At 33.0% G+C, this 16,251-nt stretch overlaps 1 protein-coding gene and 2 long non-coding RNA genes across 5 annotated transcripts in view; 2 read left to right on the plus strand and 1 right to left on the minus strand.

Moving 5' to 3' along the window:
- LOC139432793 (uncharacterized) overlaps positions 1 to 3,952 on the minus strand; it is a 74,167-nt gene extending 70,215 nt beyond the window's left edge. Inside the window, exon 1 of the long non-coding RNA XR_011642463.1 lies at positions 3,712 to 3,952. This is a non-coding gene — a long non-coding RNA (uncharacterized lncRNA). The remainder of the gene's footprint in view (positions 1 to 3,711) is intronic.
- Positions 1 to 16,170, plus strand: part of LOC111423499 (ecdysis triggering hormone receptor) — a 90,954-nt gene extending 74,784 nt beyond the window's left edge. For 2 of the 3 annotated variants that reach the window (XM_023056743.2, XM_071201600.1), the window contains one exon: positions 14,215 to 16,170. In XM_023056743.2, coding sequence (XP_022912511.2) covers positions 14,215 to 15,019 — 805 coding nt within the window. In that variant the 3' untranslated portion in view covers positions 15,020 to 16,170. Of the gene's footprint in view, positions 1 to 7,932; positions 8,983 to 14,214 lie in introns of those variants that run through there. The other variant, XM_023056744.2, reaches the window with a different exon arrangement.
- On the plus strand, positions 11,344 to 13,446 carry LOC139432791 (uncharacterized). Its single transcript, XR_011642461.1, has 2 exons — positions 11,344 to 11,933; positions 12,027 to 13,446. It is a non-coding gene; the product is annotated as an uncharacterized lncRNA (long non-coding RNA).
- Positions 16,171 to 16,251: the final 81 nt, after the last annotated feature.

Consider the following 16,251-nt stretch of genomic DNA (forward strand, 5'->3'; position numbering starts at 1 on the left):
ATTTCGATACATTTTAGATAAATTAACAAATAATAAAAATGTAACGGTCATTGACGCGTGGAAGAACTTTACAATAAATGACTGCATCAAACATGCTGGATTAGATCATGTGCCTTCTAATATGGATCAATACCCTAACATCACAGCCTTAGCTCATGAAATAGGCGGAGAAGGATTTGCTGATATATCGTCTGCAGATATCGATGAATTACTAGAGGATAAAGCACTTACTGATGATGAAATCATTAGTTTAGCGCTTGAGATTCCCGATGATAAAGAATGCAGTGAAATTGACGAAGAGATTCCTACCCTTACCGCAGATGTAATCAAAGAAGGACTACAACTCGCTACTAAATTATGCGATCATTTTCAAAAGCATGATCCTATTGAAGAAAGATCTACAAAATTTCAACGAGACATTAAATTATTAATGGGCAGTTATCGTGAATTGTATAACAGCCTTATCAAACCTGGAACACAACGATCGATAACAGAATTTGTGACTAGAACCACTAACGCGGCAGCACAGCTTGAGAAGGAAAGCGTTTTTTTCACTAAATAATGATTTTTTCTTTACTTTTATTTTATTATTATTTCAACTTATGAATTATTTATTATTTTTAAATAAGTTTTATTAAATAAAAGCACATTAAAGTAACCGAATTTATCTTTCTTAATCATAACATTTTAACCGATTCTTCAAATGTCGGAACCTATCCCGTATTTTTACATAAATACCGTATCTTTTTTTACGCGATTTTCTTTTACGCGAATTTATTGGGAACGTATCTGTCGCGTAAAAACAGAATTACGTGTATTTCAAATTTATTTAAAACCTAAACGAAAGAAATTGGACATTTATTTTGATTTCAATTAAATACTTCCCCTCGAAAGCACATAACAAATAAACACGGTTGACAAAATCCCGATTTAACTGATTTTTACGCGTCCAACGACCTTCGAACCCTCTCGAAAGACATGCTTAAGCAATAACTCGGGTAATTTGCAATTATTTGCCAATTAGTCGAAAATCCTTAGGGTAACCCAATCGGAAATTTAAACTTGGTCGCTTCATTAGTAACACCTATCAAGTTACAGCAAGCCCATTGAGGCGTTGAAAATGTTAATTGACGTAATAAATGAGAACGATTAATGTTTCAGCTTTCTTTTTTATAATAAAATGTGAACTTTTAATTTATCATTGTTAAGTTATTTAACCAACCCTATACATTAGATTAGAAGCATATACAGGGTGTCTCAGCGAGACCGGTCATTAGACGTTTCTGGGGTTCTGGCGAAAATAAAAATTTGAGAATTCAGACTTAAGTATTATCAATTACGATCCCTTCGTCTAAAATATTTTCAGATTTTTTGCACTTCCGGTTATACCGGTAGTCGCCACCAACTTTGTTTTTTTAAATGGAACACCCTGTATATTTTTACATATTTGGATTTGTCTGTTTTCAAGGTTTCTCGAGTTATTCGAATTTTTCTAGAAAAATCTGCTCCAGCAGACATTTGTTCAAAAAATCAGAAAACACTCCATTTTTGGGATATCAATTTAGGATTGAGAACATGCTTAAGCAACATGATGGAGTATGTTTTGGTGCCGAGAACTGCGGTCTAGAACGTTTGATCACCTTACTATGGCACGTTAACTTTTCAAAATTTGGAAGTACCATAACTTCATTTTTTTAAATGGCACCCCCCATATTTTATTTTTTAGTCGTCTTCGGTGTCTCATTCTACATCTTTTAAGGCCCTTACAGACGGACGTTTATGTCCGCGTTTATGTTTGCACATCCAAACACGTGCATACAAAAATGTACACTAGGTCTGCATACAGACGCACGTACAAAATCCGCAGTTTTGCTTAGTGTCTGAACGATGTCCAAGGAAGTGGTTGACTTAGCGTTGGCAGCAGTGGCGTGCGCTAATGTGCTCAAAGTAAAGAATAAAAAATATAAAACCCGTCGCGTGTGATGTAAAAATTGGCTTCTGCAACGGGAAAGGTTTTCTCACATTAACCTATTGGCAGAACTGACAATAGAACCGGATGATTGGCGAAATTATCTTAGGATGGACAAAGATATTTATTTCGCTACTGTTGAAGATGGTAACTCCATTCATACAACATCAAAATACAATCATGAGACCGGCAATAAGTGTACACGAACGATTAACTGCAACCCTAAGATATTCTGCGACTGGACGAAACTACCAAGATTTGAAATTTACCACTGCAATATCTGCACAATCCTTATGTACAATAATTCCGGAAACATGCGAAGCTATATATGAAGTGCTGCATAAAGAATACATGAAGGTAAGAAAAACATTTATTTTAGAAAATAACAGAAGCATGATTGGTATTAAAAAAAAACATATTAATTGTTCATACAAATCATGTGGAACTATACCCAGAAAAATACGTTGCAGTCGTATGTTGCAGAGCCGAAGATTCAAAAGGAAACTGATAAGTTAAGTTATTTGTTGCTAATTGGTTCAAATCGTGATGGTTAAAGGGGTTGCTGCGTCCTGTTGGCTGGATGATTTCTGTTATAATTTTCGTATTTTCAGAAATTTTTCCAAGTTCTCCTTGGAATAATAGGTCATTTATTAGTTTTTCCGTATAAATTTTGGTCTCTGCTAGCAATTTCCGAAGTTTCAGCAACATTTTTGCCCATAATCGAAAACTCGTCGTCGCCAGGATCATTCAATCTTGCACTGACAACATTCAAAATTTGATCAGCTTTGTCTACAACTGAGGTAGAATTTCTTTTCTTAAATCTCCTTTTGACCGATGAATGATGCATTGCTTTATTTGGTAGTACTGATAATGCTGATGAAGGTGCTGTCACTAGTACTTGTAGATGGAGGTGAAAGCAAATCCGCATCCAAATGACTTTCGGTAGCGGAGCATCCAAATGACTTTCGGTATTATTATAATTACAAGGGCTACAACAGTTTTATTCTTATGACCATAGGTGATGTAAATTACGAATTCATAATGTGCGATTTTGGTATCAATGGTCGAATATCCGATGGAGGAGTTATTGCACATACTAAGTTTTATAAAAAACTGAAAAACGGAACATTACATCTACCAGACTCAATAAATCCACAGAATAGTCAAAAACAACTGCCATTCGTTTTCATTGGTAATCAACCATTTGCATTACGTTCTGATTTCCTAAAGCCCTATGGCCAAAAAGATCTTAATCATGACAAAAATATTTTTAATTACCAATTGGCACGGACACATTGTAAAATTGAAAATACATTTGGCATATTATCAGCACGATTTCAAATCTTTTACACTCCTATCCGGTTACGATTAGAATCAATAGACAAAGTGGTACTGGCTTGCTATGTGCGTCATAATTTTTTAAAACGAAGCTGCCTTAACATATACATACCACCTGATTCTGATTCTGATTTCGAAAAAGGAAGTTGCAATCAGGTCTGAGAGCTAATCAAAGTCACCTTGCTCACCTGCAACGTAGCCATGGTGGAAACTTTGGTAGTGAAGCAGAGCAAGTGCGACAATTATTTATGCAGTATTTTAATGAAGAAGGAGCTGTATCATGGCAAGAGCGAATGATATAGTGACAGCAACACTCGTCTGTGTATGTCATTAAATAATTATTTTCAACAATTAACGGTTCATTAATAAAGTAAACAACGACTACTTTTCATTTTTTTTCTTACCTCTCTCGCAGTCTCAGCAACACTATCACCTTCCTCTTGCGGTTCATTACTTTCGTCTGCTACCACATTGTTGTCCTCGTCATCACTAGGGATGTTCGAAACCGACTTTCTAGGTTTGTCCTGGTCTCGAAGAAACAGAAGAAGGTCATAGTACCACAGTGAAGGTACATAAACTTCATCGGCACCCGCACCACTTCTTTTGGAGTCTAGAACCTTCTTATGTCCCCTATATACGAAACCCTTCTCGAAGCCTGCTTATTTTATAGTAATGACAGCAGCTTTGGTCGCGTTTGGCTGAACAACCTGTAGCTTCTTGACCAGCGACGTAGTAGACGTCGTTTTTTTTTTATTTTTATCCAAATATGCTTTGGTTTTTACATGCCACAGACAGGGCAGTTCCCTGTACATTTCAAGGAATTCACGCAGGAAATCACGAGATAGTGTTCTACAATCAGACATTCTACAAAACAAGATATTTGCGAATCAAATTTCATAAACATGAAACTTATCTTGACACTGGACGCTACTGATGAACGTCGCACAATTTACATCCACACGTTGAAACTTGAGAGCGAATCCCGACAGCCGACAGAAATATTGTGCGTCGTTCTTTTTGAGTGTGCACTCAAACATGTGACGTTCTTCTGCATACACATTAACGTTTTTGTATGTACAGGGTGTCCCAATTTCGATGTCCGCATAGGCTATCTCCGAAACTAAAAGAGATAGAAAAAAAGTAGCTTACATGTCATGATCTCGTTTTTTGAGAAAATGCTAATGCCGAAAACTCCGAACAGCTATCGTCTTTTGTTTTCGCCCTATCGGCAAAAACTGAAAATTTTGCGAAAACGACATTCGCGAATATCTCACTTATTATCAAAGATGGAGTATTATAAATAAAACATTATATGGGCAACTTTTTACGAAGAATTCAGTGGCGTAGGCAGAATTTTTTTCCCATCTTTTATTTTCGAGATTTTAGACGTAACTTTATTTTTTTAAATGGAAATCATAGTTGGCTATGGCTTAAAAAAATTTGTTATTTTCTTCTGATAACAAATATATATAGTTTGTGGGGTATATTTCTTATAGTTATTGAATAATTAACAAAAATTCATTTTGTTCTATCTAAAACTAATGTATGTATTTAAAAGTTAATGTTGCTATGGTGATAACCATGCATACTATGATGCAACATAATGTATCAAATAATTGCCAAAGTTTGTATTTAAAAATTCGATAACAACTCTGGCATTATGTGCTGGTACGATGCACCAGCATGTTAAGTGTCAAAGTATAACAAAACTGAATAAAACTTTACAATAAATTTCGAAAATTATGAAAAATGTAACATGATGGAATGCTATATGTTATCAGATAAGAATGCGACGTTAGCCGCGGAATTTTATTTCACAAGATATCCAGAAAGAAGACAACCGCACGTAAGAACCTTCAGCCGGTTAGCAGGAAATTTAATAGATATTTGGTCCTTCCCCAAACCACATACAAAAACATACCAAAATGACCTGCAAGAGAAATTGCAACAAGACGTCTGACCCAAAAGCCGTTGCTCCCGAATATGAAAGAAAAATAAGTATAAACCATTTATACAAAGCGGGGCTAACTCCTTATTTACGTGCCGGAGATGTCAATCGAAGATTAGAATTTTGTAGATGATATTTAGAAAAATTAAATAGTCTGCTGTTTGTTGAAAATGTTATCTGGACCGAAGAAGTTTCTGAGTGTTCAAAGAAGCTTGGGGTTCAATGTATGGTGTGCCCTTTTAGATAATAGAATTTTGCCATATAGTATCTACCATAAAAACTTAAACTCAGAGAAATACCTCAATATATTAAGGCAGCACTTGAGCCTTTGGTCGACAATTTGGCACTAAATATGTCTCAAATGATATATTTTCAATACGACGGAGCACCAGCACATAATGCCAGAGTTGTTAGTGAATTTTTAAATACTACTACAAACTCCTTGCTACTAACTTTGACAATAATTGGAAACAATGCTTTCCCTCATGGTATGGTTATCACCATAACAACATTAAGTTTTAAATACATACAATAGTTTTAGAAAGAACAAAAAAAATTGATACATTATATTCCATCATAGTATGTATGGTTATCACTAGGGCACGAAACTTTTGTAACAAAACGATACGATTTCCCCCCTCCACTTGTTCTCATTGGCTAGTTTTCTAGGAAGCCACTGAGAACAAGTGGAGGGGGGAAATCGTATTCTTTTGTCACAAAAGTTCCGTGCCTTAGTTATCACCATAGCAACATTAACTTTTAAATACATACATTAGATTTAGATGGAACAAAATGAATTTTTGTTAATTATTCAATAACTATAAGAAATATACCCCACAAACTATATATATTTGTTATCAGAAGAAAATAACAAATTATTTTAAGTCATAGCCAACTATGGTTTCCATTTAAAAAAATAAAGTTACGTCTAAAATCTCGAAAATAAAAGATGGGAAAAAAATTCTACCTACGCCACTGAATTCTTCGTAAAAAATTGCCCATATAATGTTTTATTTATAATACTCTATCTTTGATAATAAGTGAGATATTCGCGATTGTCGTTTTTGCAAAATTTTCAGTTTTTGCCGATAGGGCGAAAACAAAAGACGATAGCTGTTCGGAGTATTCGGCATTAGCATTTTCTCGAAAAACGAGATCATGACATGTAAGCTACTTTTTTTCTATCTCTTTTAGTTTCGGAGATGGTCTATGCGGACATCGAAATTGGGACACCCTGTACGTTTTTAAATGCGCATACATCAACGCGGTCATATACGTCCGTCTGTAGGGGCCTTTATATCGCATATGGCTCATACCTAATATTAATAGTTTGGGAGATAATTAGGGTTTTTTGAAAAATGCACACATATCATATGGATATTTAGCCTAGTGTGCCATGAAAAACAAGCCTTCTCAATTAAAGGAAGTTCTTGAAAGTTCTTGTCAAAGACTCACTTGTTTACGTCACTTGATGCATGTGAGCTAATAATTCTCCCTTAATATTAGTACTGAAACGAGTTAAAATCGATAACAATAACGAAAGTAATATTTACACAAATCAAGAAATTCTTAATTTAATTTTTTTTGCATGAAATGCGCGACAAAGTTCGTAGTATGATTCCCAGATCTTCTTTGGCAGCTCGAATTGAGGTGTTGGGACTGGGCTCAAAATAAGCCAAGGTATTCACCTCTTCCGTTGCATTATCTACTACATTTTTTGGTCAGTTTACCACGTGATTAATTCGTCCAAAATGCAAAAAAATTGCTTCTATTCCTCTAAATTTACCTTTTGTCATCGGAGATAAATGTGGATAATTTTCATTAAACATTCTTCAAGTTCTACTAAGAACTTTGTCGCACTTTTCGTGCACAAAAAATAAATTATGGATTTCTTCATTTGTATAAACATTATTTACGTTATTAATATCCATTTTAACTGGTTTTAGACTCACAAGCATCAAACAACCTAATTTAGACTTTGACGTTTATCAATAAGTCATTAAACATTTGTTTTCCATGGCACACTAGGTTAATATCCATATGATATGTGAGCATTTTTCAAAAAACCCTAATTATTTCTCAAACTATTAATGTTAGGCATAGGACATGTGGAATATAAAAGGTGTAAAATGAGACGCTGAAGACGACTAAGTAATAAAATATAGGGGGTGCCATTTAAAAAAATGAAGTTATGGTGCTTCTAAATTTCGAAAAGTTAACGTATCAAAATAAAGTGACCAAACGATCTAGACAGCCGTTCTCGGCACCAAAACATACTCCATCATGTTGTTTAAACATGTTCTGAATCCTAAATTAATATCTCAAAAATTTAGTGTTCTATGATTTTTTGAACAAATGTCCGCTGGAACAATTTTTTCTAGAAAAATTCGAATAACTTGCTGGTTCAAATTGCAAAAGTTATTTATAAACCTGCAAAACAGACAAATCCAAATATGTAAAAATATACAGGGTGTTCCATTTAAAAAAATAAAGTAGGTGGCGACTTCCGGTATAACCGGAAGTGCTAGAAATCTGAAAATATTTTAGATGAAGAGAACGTAATTGATAATACTTAAGTCAGCATTCTCAAATTTTTTGTTTGGCCAGAACCCCAGAAACGTCTAATGACCGGTCTCGCTGAGACACCCTGTAGATGGAAGAAAAATAAATTTTTCAGCCCAATCCTGGCGATAACAACGTATACTAGCGGAAATTCTTCGCCTCCCGACTGCAGGACATTGGCCAAAGAAGTTTGGCCTCAAGCTTATTTTCTGAGTAGTATAGTCATATTTTTCATTGTGCCACTCCTAATTCTTTTAGTATTATATTTTATTATAGCGAAAACATTAATTACAAACGCAGCCACTTTAGTACTCAATAAACACATTGATAGTTACTCAAATAGGGCGAGAAAACAAGTCATAATGATGCTTGGAACGGTTGTATTAAGCTTTTTTGTCTGTTTAATCCCGTTTAGAGTATTTACTTTATGGATTATAGTCGTTCCAGAAGAAAAATTTTATCAATTAGGCGTTGAAAAATACTTTAACATTTTATATTTTTGTAGAATTATGTTGTATTTAAACTCGGCTGTTAATCCTATTTTATATAACCTGATGAGTTCGAAATTTCGAACGGGGTTTTTAATATGTTCCAGTAAACGTAAAAGACGTTATTTTAATCGATCTAGAAACGGCACGATGACCACCACTATAAATTCGAGCAGAAGCAGTTCCTCCACAAACCACCAGGATGGTTATCGGGTTTGCTTTCATTCTAAAAACAATACGATCGCTTTTAAACCAAACGAATCTCCGGTATCGAATAGGAACAGCTTCGGCTTGAAAATGCAGACTGATAGATTGATTAAACACGAAGATATGATCATTTTACACAAAAAAATTAAAGATCAAGATCATATTCGTACTGCACACATTGTGTAGAATGATTTCAATTCACTAAAAGTATTTATTATGTATTTAAAAATGGCCAGTATTCCATTTATATTTGTTATTGTTAAAACTCATTACAATATTTCGAGTTTTACCACTAACACAATTTATACCTATTAGAAATTATTTATTTATAGATTTAGGAAAATAAAAAAAATATTTAAATAAAAACCGCTTATGTTATAGTAAAGTGTAGGCATCATTGCTGTTGTTATATGTGTCCACAACCAAAGATAATCCCATCAAAAATAAACATAAACCTTCTTTTGTGTAGACACCATTGTTTTTGTCTGTTTATTTTACCTCGTTTACATCCTCAAATCAACAATAATAACACGACATAATAACGAAACCACATCCACCACCATCTTCAACACATCATGTATTTAACACGTTGCCTGCTCTAAAACAGTAAGTAGTTACAGTATTTTATTATTAATGTCTAGTAGTTAATCTAGAATTTGGAACAGTTGGATTCAGTCTGAACTTTCGGAATTCTCATTAAAATGTGTGCCGGGTATAATAGTTTTCAAATTATAAGGCAAATTACTATTACAAAGGAGACAAACTAAAGGGAGTAATTGCTAAGTTGATTAGCCTGTTTTGTTGGAAATGAGGAACTGAAATTATCTATTATAACTGCGAATAATTTAAATTAAAACGAGGGCCATTCCAACCGTTCTTTATTTTATGTTTTCATATTCATCTACGAATCAAATAAATTGCTGTTAGAATACTGCTTCGTAAATATTTCTGTGTTTTGCAGAAAATGTAACATTTACGTGCAGAATGTGTTTCAAGATTATTTCACTATACGTTATAATAGATTAAAAACATCGATGCAATTCAAGCTTAAAAGCGTCTTAAAAAAGTTTTAATTATTGATTTCAAGGTCACAAATGTCATTATGAATGTCAATTTTAATCTACAGGGTGTTTCGGTGACTCGGGGAACAAATGTAACCACATGTACTAGAGTGAAAATGATGACAATTCATGTAAAAAAAAATTAGTAAAAGTCCTCAAATTGCAAAGATACAGGTAACACATTTTTCTAAATATCTTAAACACTATTTATGGTAAAGTGTTGAAATTTGGTACAGTGTAAACTAACACCACGTAAAATCATTAGGCGATTTTTGAGTTGCATTGGTACGCGGGAACAATGCTATACAGGTGTTCCTAAAGATTGTTTGCTCAGAACTTTTTTATTCTATCATAACCCTACAATTATTTTTGCAGTTTCTAATAGTAAATTTAGTTTAGAAACTTTTATCACTCTTAGAGAATATTGATAAAAACCACCGTTTTCGTTTTAAATGCAAAAATGTTAGGCTCCGAATTCAATAACACTAAAAAAAAATAAATAAATAAATAATCTGAATTGGCAATGACAAGTGAAAATCGAACTGAACAGTCATAACTATTATGTATGCAACATGTCCAAGTGTAGATTTAGCTAAATCTTTAACAACATTTATTTTTGTTGGTTTAATAAAAGAATCCAAAAACAATAAATTTAAAATCAACAAAAAAACGACAAGACTAACAGGAATAATTAACTACTAACAGGACTAAAGTAATAAAAGTTTCTGAACTAAATTTACTATTAGAAACTGCAAAAATAAATGTAGGGTTATAATAGTATAAAAAAGTTCTGAGCAAACAAACTTTAGGAACAGCCTGTATAGCAGTGTTCCCAGGGACCGATCTAACTGATAAATTGCCTAACGATTTTACATCACATTGATTTATACAGTACCAAATTTCGGCGTTTTACTGTAAATAGTGTTTAAGATATTTGGAAAAATGTGTTAAAATTTCTTAACTTTGATGGCCTGTATCTTTGAAATTTGAAGACTTTTACTAATTTTTTTTTACATGAATCGTCGTCATTTTCACTCTAGTATATGTGGTTAACTTTGTTCCCCGAGTCACCGAAACACCCTGTATAGTTATCAAAGTGACATTTCATAAAATTCAAATCTATTAATTTGGATGCTGTCTCTCATAGTATTCGTAAATCGTCACTTTTTTCGATGTCAGATCCACTATAAATAGCTATCAGTGCAGTTCAAAAACATTACAAAAATTAGCAATATACAGGGTGTCTCAGCGAGACCGGTCATTAGACGTTTCTGGGGTTCTGGCCAAACAAAAAATTTGAGAATGCAAACTTAAGTATTATCAATTACGTTCTCTTCATCTAAAATATTTTCAGATTTCTAGCACTTCCGGTTATACCGGAAGTCGCCACCTACTTTATTTTTTTAAATGGAACACCCTGTATATTTTTACATATTTGAATTTGTCTGTTTTGACGCTTTATAAATAACTTTACTTTTTGCAATTTGATTCTTCCGTTCTCGAGTTATTCGATTTTTTCTAGAAAAATCTGCTCCAGCGGACATTTGTTCAAAAAATCATAGAACACTCAATTTTTGAGATATCAATTTAGGATACAGAACATGCCTAAACAACATGATGGAGTATGTTTTGGTGCCGAGAACAGCTGTCTACATCGTTTGGTCACTTTACTATTACACGTTAACTTTTCGAAATTTGGACACTTTCATGGCACATTAGGCTAAATATCCATATGATATGTGTGCATTTTTCAAAAAACCCTAATTATCTCCCCAACTATTAATGTTAGGTATGAGACATATGGGATATAACGGTATTTCTATAGAAACTATCATTTTTGCTGTTACCGGTAACAATTTCGACTAAAAAATTACTTTCTACAAACATCGTATTGTTTCTAGAAAAGTATAGACCAGCTATATCGAGTTCTTAAAGAGTTAATGAAATCATGTCAAAATATCATTCGTCTGGCATGTTATAACTGGAGACGTCTAACATTATGTACATATTAGACAAAAATCTATTAACTTTCTTCATTTGTAATTTTACATTTTGATTAAGCAAACCTGAACTTTCAGTAAAGCTAGTATAAAAACATGTTCCACTTTAAAACTCCCCTCAAAAAGATGATAGAAACTATGTTACCACCTTTAGCGGTCATTCCTCTGGCTCGCAAGAAGTACGTAAATAATATGATGGTAGATGGCGATATGTCTTCGCACGCAACCAGATATGCTTTTCCTAACCTAGTTCTTGCAGAGTGTCAGTAAGCAAATGTTGTCGAACTAAAACAATACGTCTTCTTTTTAACGTTTTGTTCCCAAATTGTTAATGTCACACACAGATTGACCATTCCTCTGGTAAGTGTATTTAATTTATTTATATTTTTGTTGCATCCATTCCCTCATTTAAATACGAAATAATGAGTTTCCTTTCCGTGGACCAATTTGTAGGTTAGGATTCATTCAATTTCCTAAACTAAAAACTAATAAACGAAGAACTCGTCATTCCTCTGGCACCATTCCTCTGGATTACTGAGATCCAGAGGACTGATGACAGGCACAGAGGAATGACCAGTTCTAGAGATGCGATAAATGTATTTCTATGCAAATATCATTCCGTGAATACAACCCTAGGGAACGCAGTTACTACTTCAAATGGATGGCAGAAAAATGCACGTATGTTGACAAGACATCACAAAAAGAAAAGCAGGTTAGAAAGACATCAAAGAAGAAAGTTGAATGCCAGGTTTCTGATATTATAGCTGATTTTAAACAAAGTATTATACAATTTCTGAAGTACAAAGGCAGATCCTTACATCAGTACAAACAACTCAAAGAACTTAAAGAGAATCTTCGAATTACCGAGGCGGTTATTCGAAATATTATGAAATATGCAGAAGAGATACAAGCATTCCACTTCGGAGGATCAAGAAAACAGATATCTCTACATACTGTTGTTGTATATACCAAACAAGATGAGATACAGCAAGAATGCTTTTGCACTTTATCAGAATCGCTTCTACATAATGTCCCGGCCATTTGGGCGCATTTAGACCCAATAATAAAGTGCATAACAAACTCTTACCCAACAGTTGATACGCTTCACTTTATTAGTGACTCACCGTCGACTCAATACCGTAATAAAACCATGTTTTATTTCCTAGCAATCGAGTTGCCAAAATTGCACCCAAAAGTAAAAAATTTTACTTGGACTATTTAGAAGCTGGTCACGGAAAGGGGGCACCTGACGGGATAGGAGGAGTTACTAAAAGGACGTTAGATAGATTGGTTGGTCAAGGAGCAGATATGGTCGAAATAAAAGCTATGTTGAATAACCTGTGCCAAAACATTCAGAACATTACTTACTATCAGATTGATGCAGACAAAATTAATGAAATGTCCCAAAAACTTAAGAATGTTTTGCTACAAACTTTTAGAGGAACAATGAAAGTACACCAAATAAAAAAAGAAGATTATGAAAGTAGCATCAGATTAAACTTTTATGAACTTAGCACTTTCATAAACGGCAATAAAAAATACTTCATTGGTTCCCTTAAATTCAACAAAATTGGGCTTAATGATGAACTATCTTTAGTGACACGTCTAGTGATGATGAGGACACTCCTTTAAGCAGATATATCAGCGGTTCCATAAAAGTTCAAAATAAGCTACAGTTTCAAGATGTTTATTCTGACGAAGATCAAGAAGCTGCTTGTTCAAGTGTAAAACGTTAACGTTTTTTCGTTATTGCATTGAATATTCTTTTGTTTTAAGCTCTTAAGTTTATTCACTGTTTTGGTTTTAACATGCATATTATGCCTAATATTGTATTATTTTGCCGTATCAAATAAAAAAATCATTCCTCTGCTTATCTCGTCATTCCTCTACATATCGTTTTTACAAAAACAAGTCAATTCTGGCTAGACAATAATTGAACTGTTTGATCTAGAACTTTGCAAGGTTCATTTTGAACAAAAGTTCGTGTTTGTGTATTAAAAAACAAAATTTGGAACAAAAAAACTATTTTCAAATTACCATGTGAAAAATGATAGTTTCTGTATAATCAACCCATAAAAGATGTAGAATGAGACACCGAAGACGACTAAGAAAGTAATAAAAATGGGGGTGCCATTTAAAAAAATGAAGTTATGGTACTTCAAAATTTTGAAAATTTAACGTGCCATAGTAAAGTGATCAAACGTTCTAGACCGCAGTTCTCGGCACCAAAACATACTCCATCAAACTGCAAAAAGTAAACTTATTTATCAACCTTGAAAACGGACAAATCCAAATATGTAAAAATATACTGGGTGTTCTATTTAAAAGAATAAAGTAGGTGGCGACTTCCGGTATAACCGGAAGTGCAAGAAATCTGAAAATATTTTAGTCGAAGAAATCGTAATTGATAATACTTAAGTCTGAATTCTCAAATTTTTATTTTCGCCAGAACCCCAGAAACATCTAATGACCGGTCTCGCTGAGACACCCTGTATAGATATTTAGAATTAACGTAATCTTCATTAAAATTTATTTCAAGTTTATGCAGTTAAATAATCTTAAGACACACTGTGCATAAGTATAGCATGTTACTTTACATTTTATGATAGTATTGTTATTATATTGTTTATAATTTTTTCAGTCCAATTCTTGGAATAACCCAATATTCTATAGAAGTCTTCGATTCAACAGTTGTACCAATGTGTTTAAGCAAAGGGGACGAAACCCTACCGCTTCTCTATTTTGTCCTATCGATTTCCATCTTTTTCTTCCTCCCATTAGGAATCCTTCTAATGCTTTATGCCCTAATCGCAAAAACCCTCATGGAACATCCAAACATCGTAGCGCCGACAAAGAATAACACCGTACCAACACAAAGCGTACTAAAATATCGAAAACAAGTCATCCTGATGCTGGGAACGGTTGTGTTCGCTTTCTTCGTGTGTTTGCTACCGTTCAGAGCGTTCACCTTATGGATTTTATTATCACCAGCTGAATCTACGATGGATTTAGGACTAGAAGGGTTTTATAACATTTTGTATTTCTGTAGGATTATGTTTCACATTAATTCGGCGATTAATCCGATTTTATACAATTTAATGAGTTCGAAATTTAGAAACGGATTCTTAAGATTATGCGGAATGAGACAGTATGGGGTTAAATATAAAAGTAAAGGTGGAATCGATAGAAAAAATACTTATAATACCACCTCGTCTACCCAACAATCGTCTCAACCGACCTCCGAGTCGTTTTGGAGTCGTTACAGTGGTAGTAAATCTTCATCAAAAAATAATAGTAATACTAAAGATGTTAAAGATAGTAATAAAGATGTTATATGTGTTACGGAGATTAATTCGGATATCGCTAAAATTGATGTTGAAAAAAACTACAGGGATTCATATGTTAGACTTTGTTTAAATGCAAAAAAAGGGGAGAGTTTCGTATGAAAAGAATTTTTATAGGGAAGTTTATTAAAACTTGTGAAGTTTTACGTTGGAATGATTTTGAAAAAAATATAATTGTATAAGGGAATCAGTACAACTGATGGTTCAGGTAAATATTTTGAATAATAATTTTATTTACGACCGCTTAAATACAATCTTAAACATAAATATCAAAAAAATTTGTATCGAGGCATATTTATATCAATTATCATTGTTATTATAGTGTGTCCATAAAGTCATGGTGCAATTTTGAGCTTTCTCAAGGAAGCAACAAAGCAAAATGAATATGTGAAATCTTCACCAAATAAAAGTTTCAACCCCGTTGGGTTGGGTTGAGAGATATATCCAAAAATAGTCGTTGAGCAGTCGTAAATAAAATTTTGTTAATCACACATAAACTAGATCTATGATCTCATCATTACATTCATAACAATCGTTATTGTAGTCATGCTTTTCTTACATTTATAATGTAAATAACCATGATAACACTTTTTTAATTGACAATAAAATAAAAAATAATACTCTTGTTATAGAAATATTATATCTATTTAGGATTATTAAACTTAGTTGAGTTTTATAAAGACTGCGATAAAGACTGATTCCGTTGAAAATTGGAAAAACAAAACGTAAAACTTTATAGGTTTTACGATTATAGAGTGAACTACACACAACAAGATGTAAAAGGTGTAAAAATAAATAAATTATTTATAATAAGTGTATTCACTGTTAGATAATAAAAAATTATATCAACCAAAAAGACTATGTTGCGTCCATAGATGAATGTTATTGATTTTGCTTCTTCTAAATAGCGTGGAAGAAAAGACAAAAATGAACCATTTGATGTTGCAAATATTCATAACTTAAATGTGAAAGAAAAACATAAAATAAGTAGTTGTGGTAGTACTTATGTTTTGGATGTTTACTTAACATCTTAGTTCACAATAAAACAATAAGAAATAATATATTCCAAACAATATTAACTATAAAGTCTAGTTTTAATAAATGTGATAATTTATCATTTTTAATGATATAATATTTTTATATGTATATATATTTATGTAAAACCTAGTCAACACTTCCATTAGATTTTTATAATAAGTTAAAAAATAACCTTTATTTACTTTTTAGACGAAATAAAAACAATTTTAATTTTACCAATCTCTATTTTTCAATCCAAATTCCTCACGATTTAAAACGCCATCTATGAACTAATCGTCAAAATTGACATTAATGTC

This window comes from Onthophagus taurus, chromosome 2 (genome assembly GCF_036711975.1).
Source record: "Onthophagus taurus isolate NC chromosome 2, IU_Otau_3.0, whole genome shotgun sequence".
NCBI lineage: Eukaryota > Metazoa > Arthropoda > Insecta > Coleoptera > Scarabaeidae > Onthophagus > Onthophagus taurus.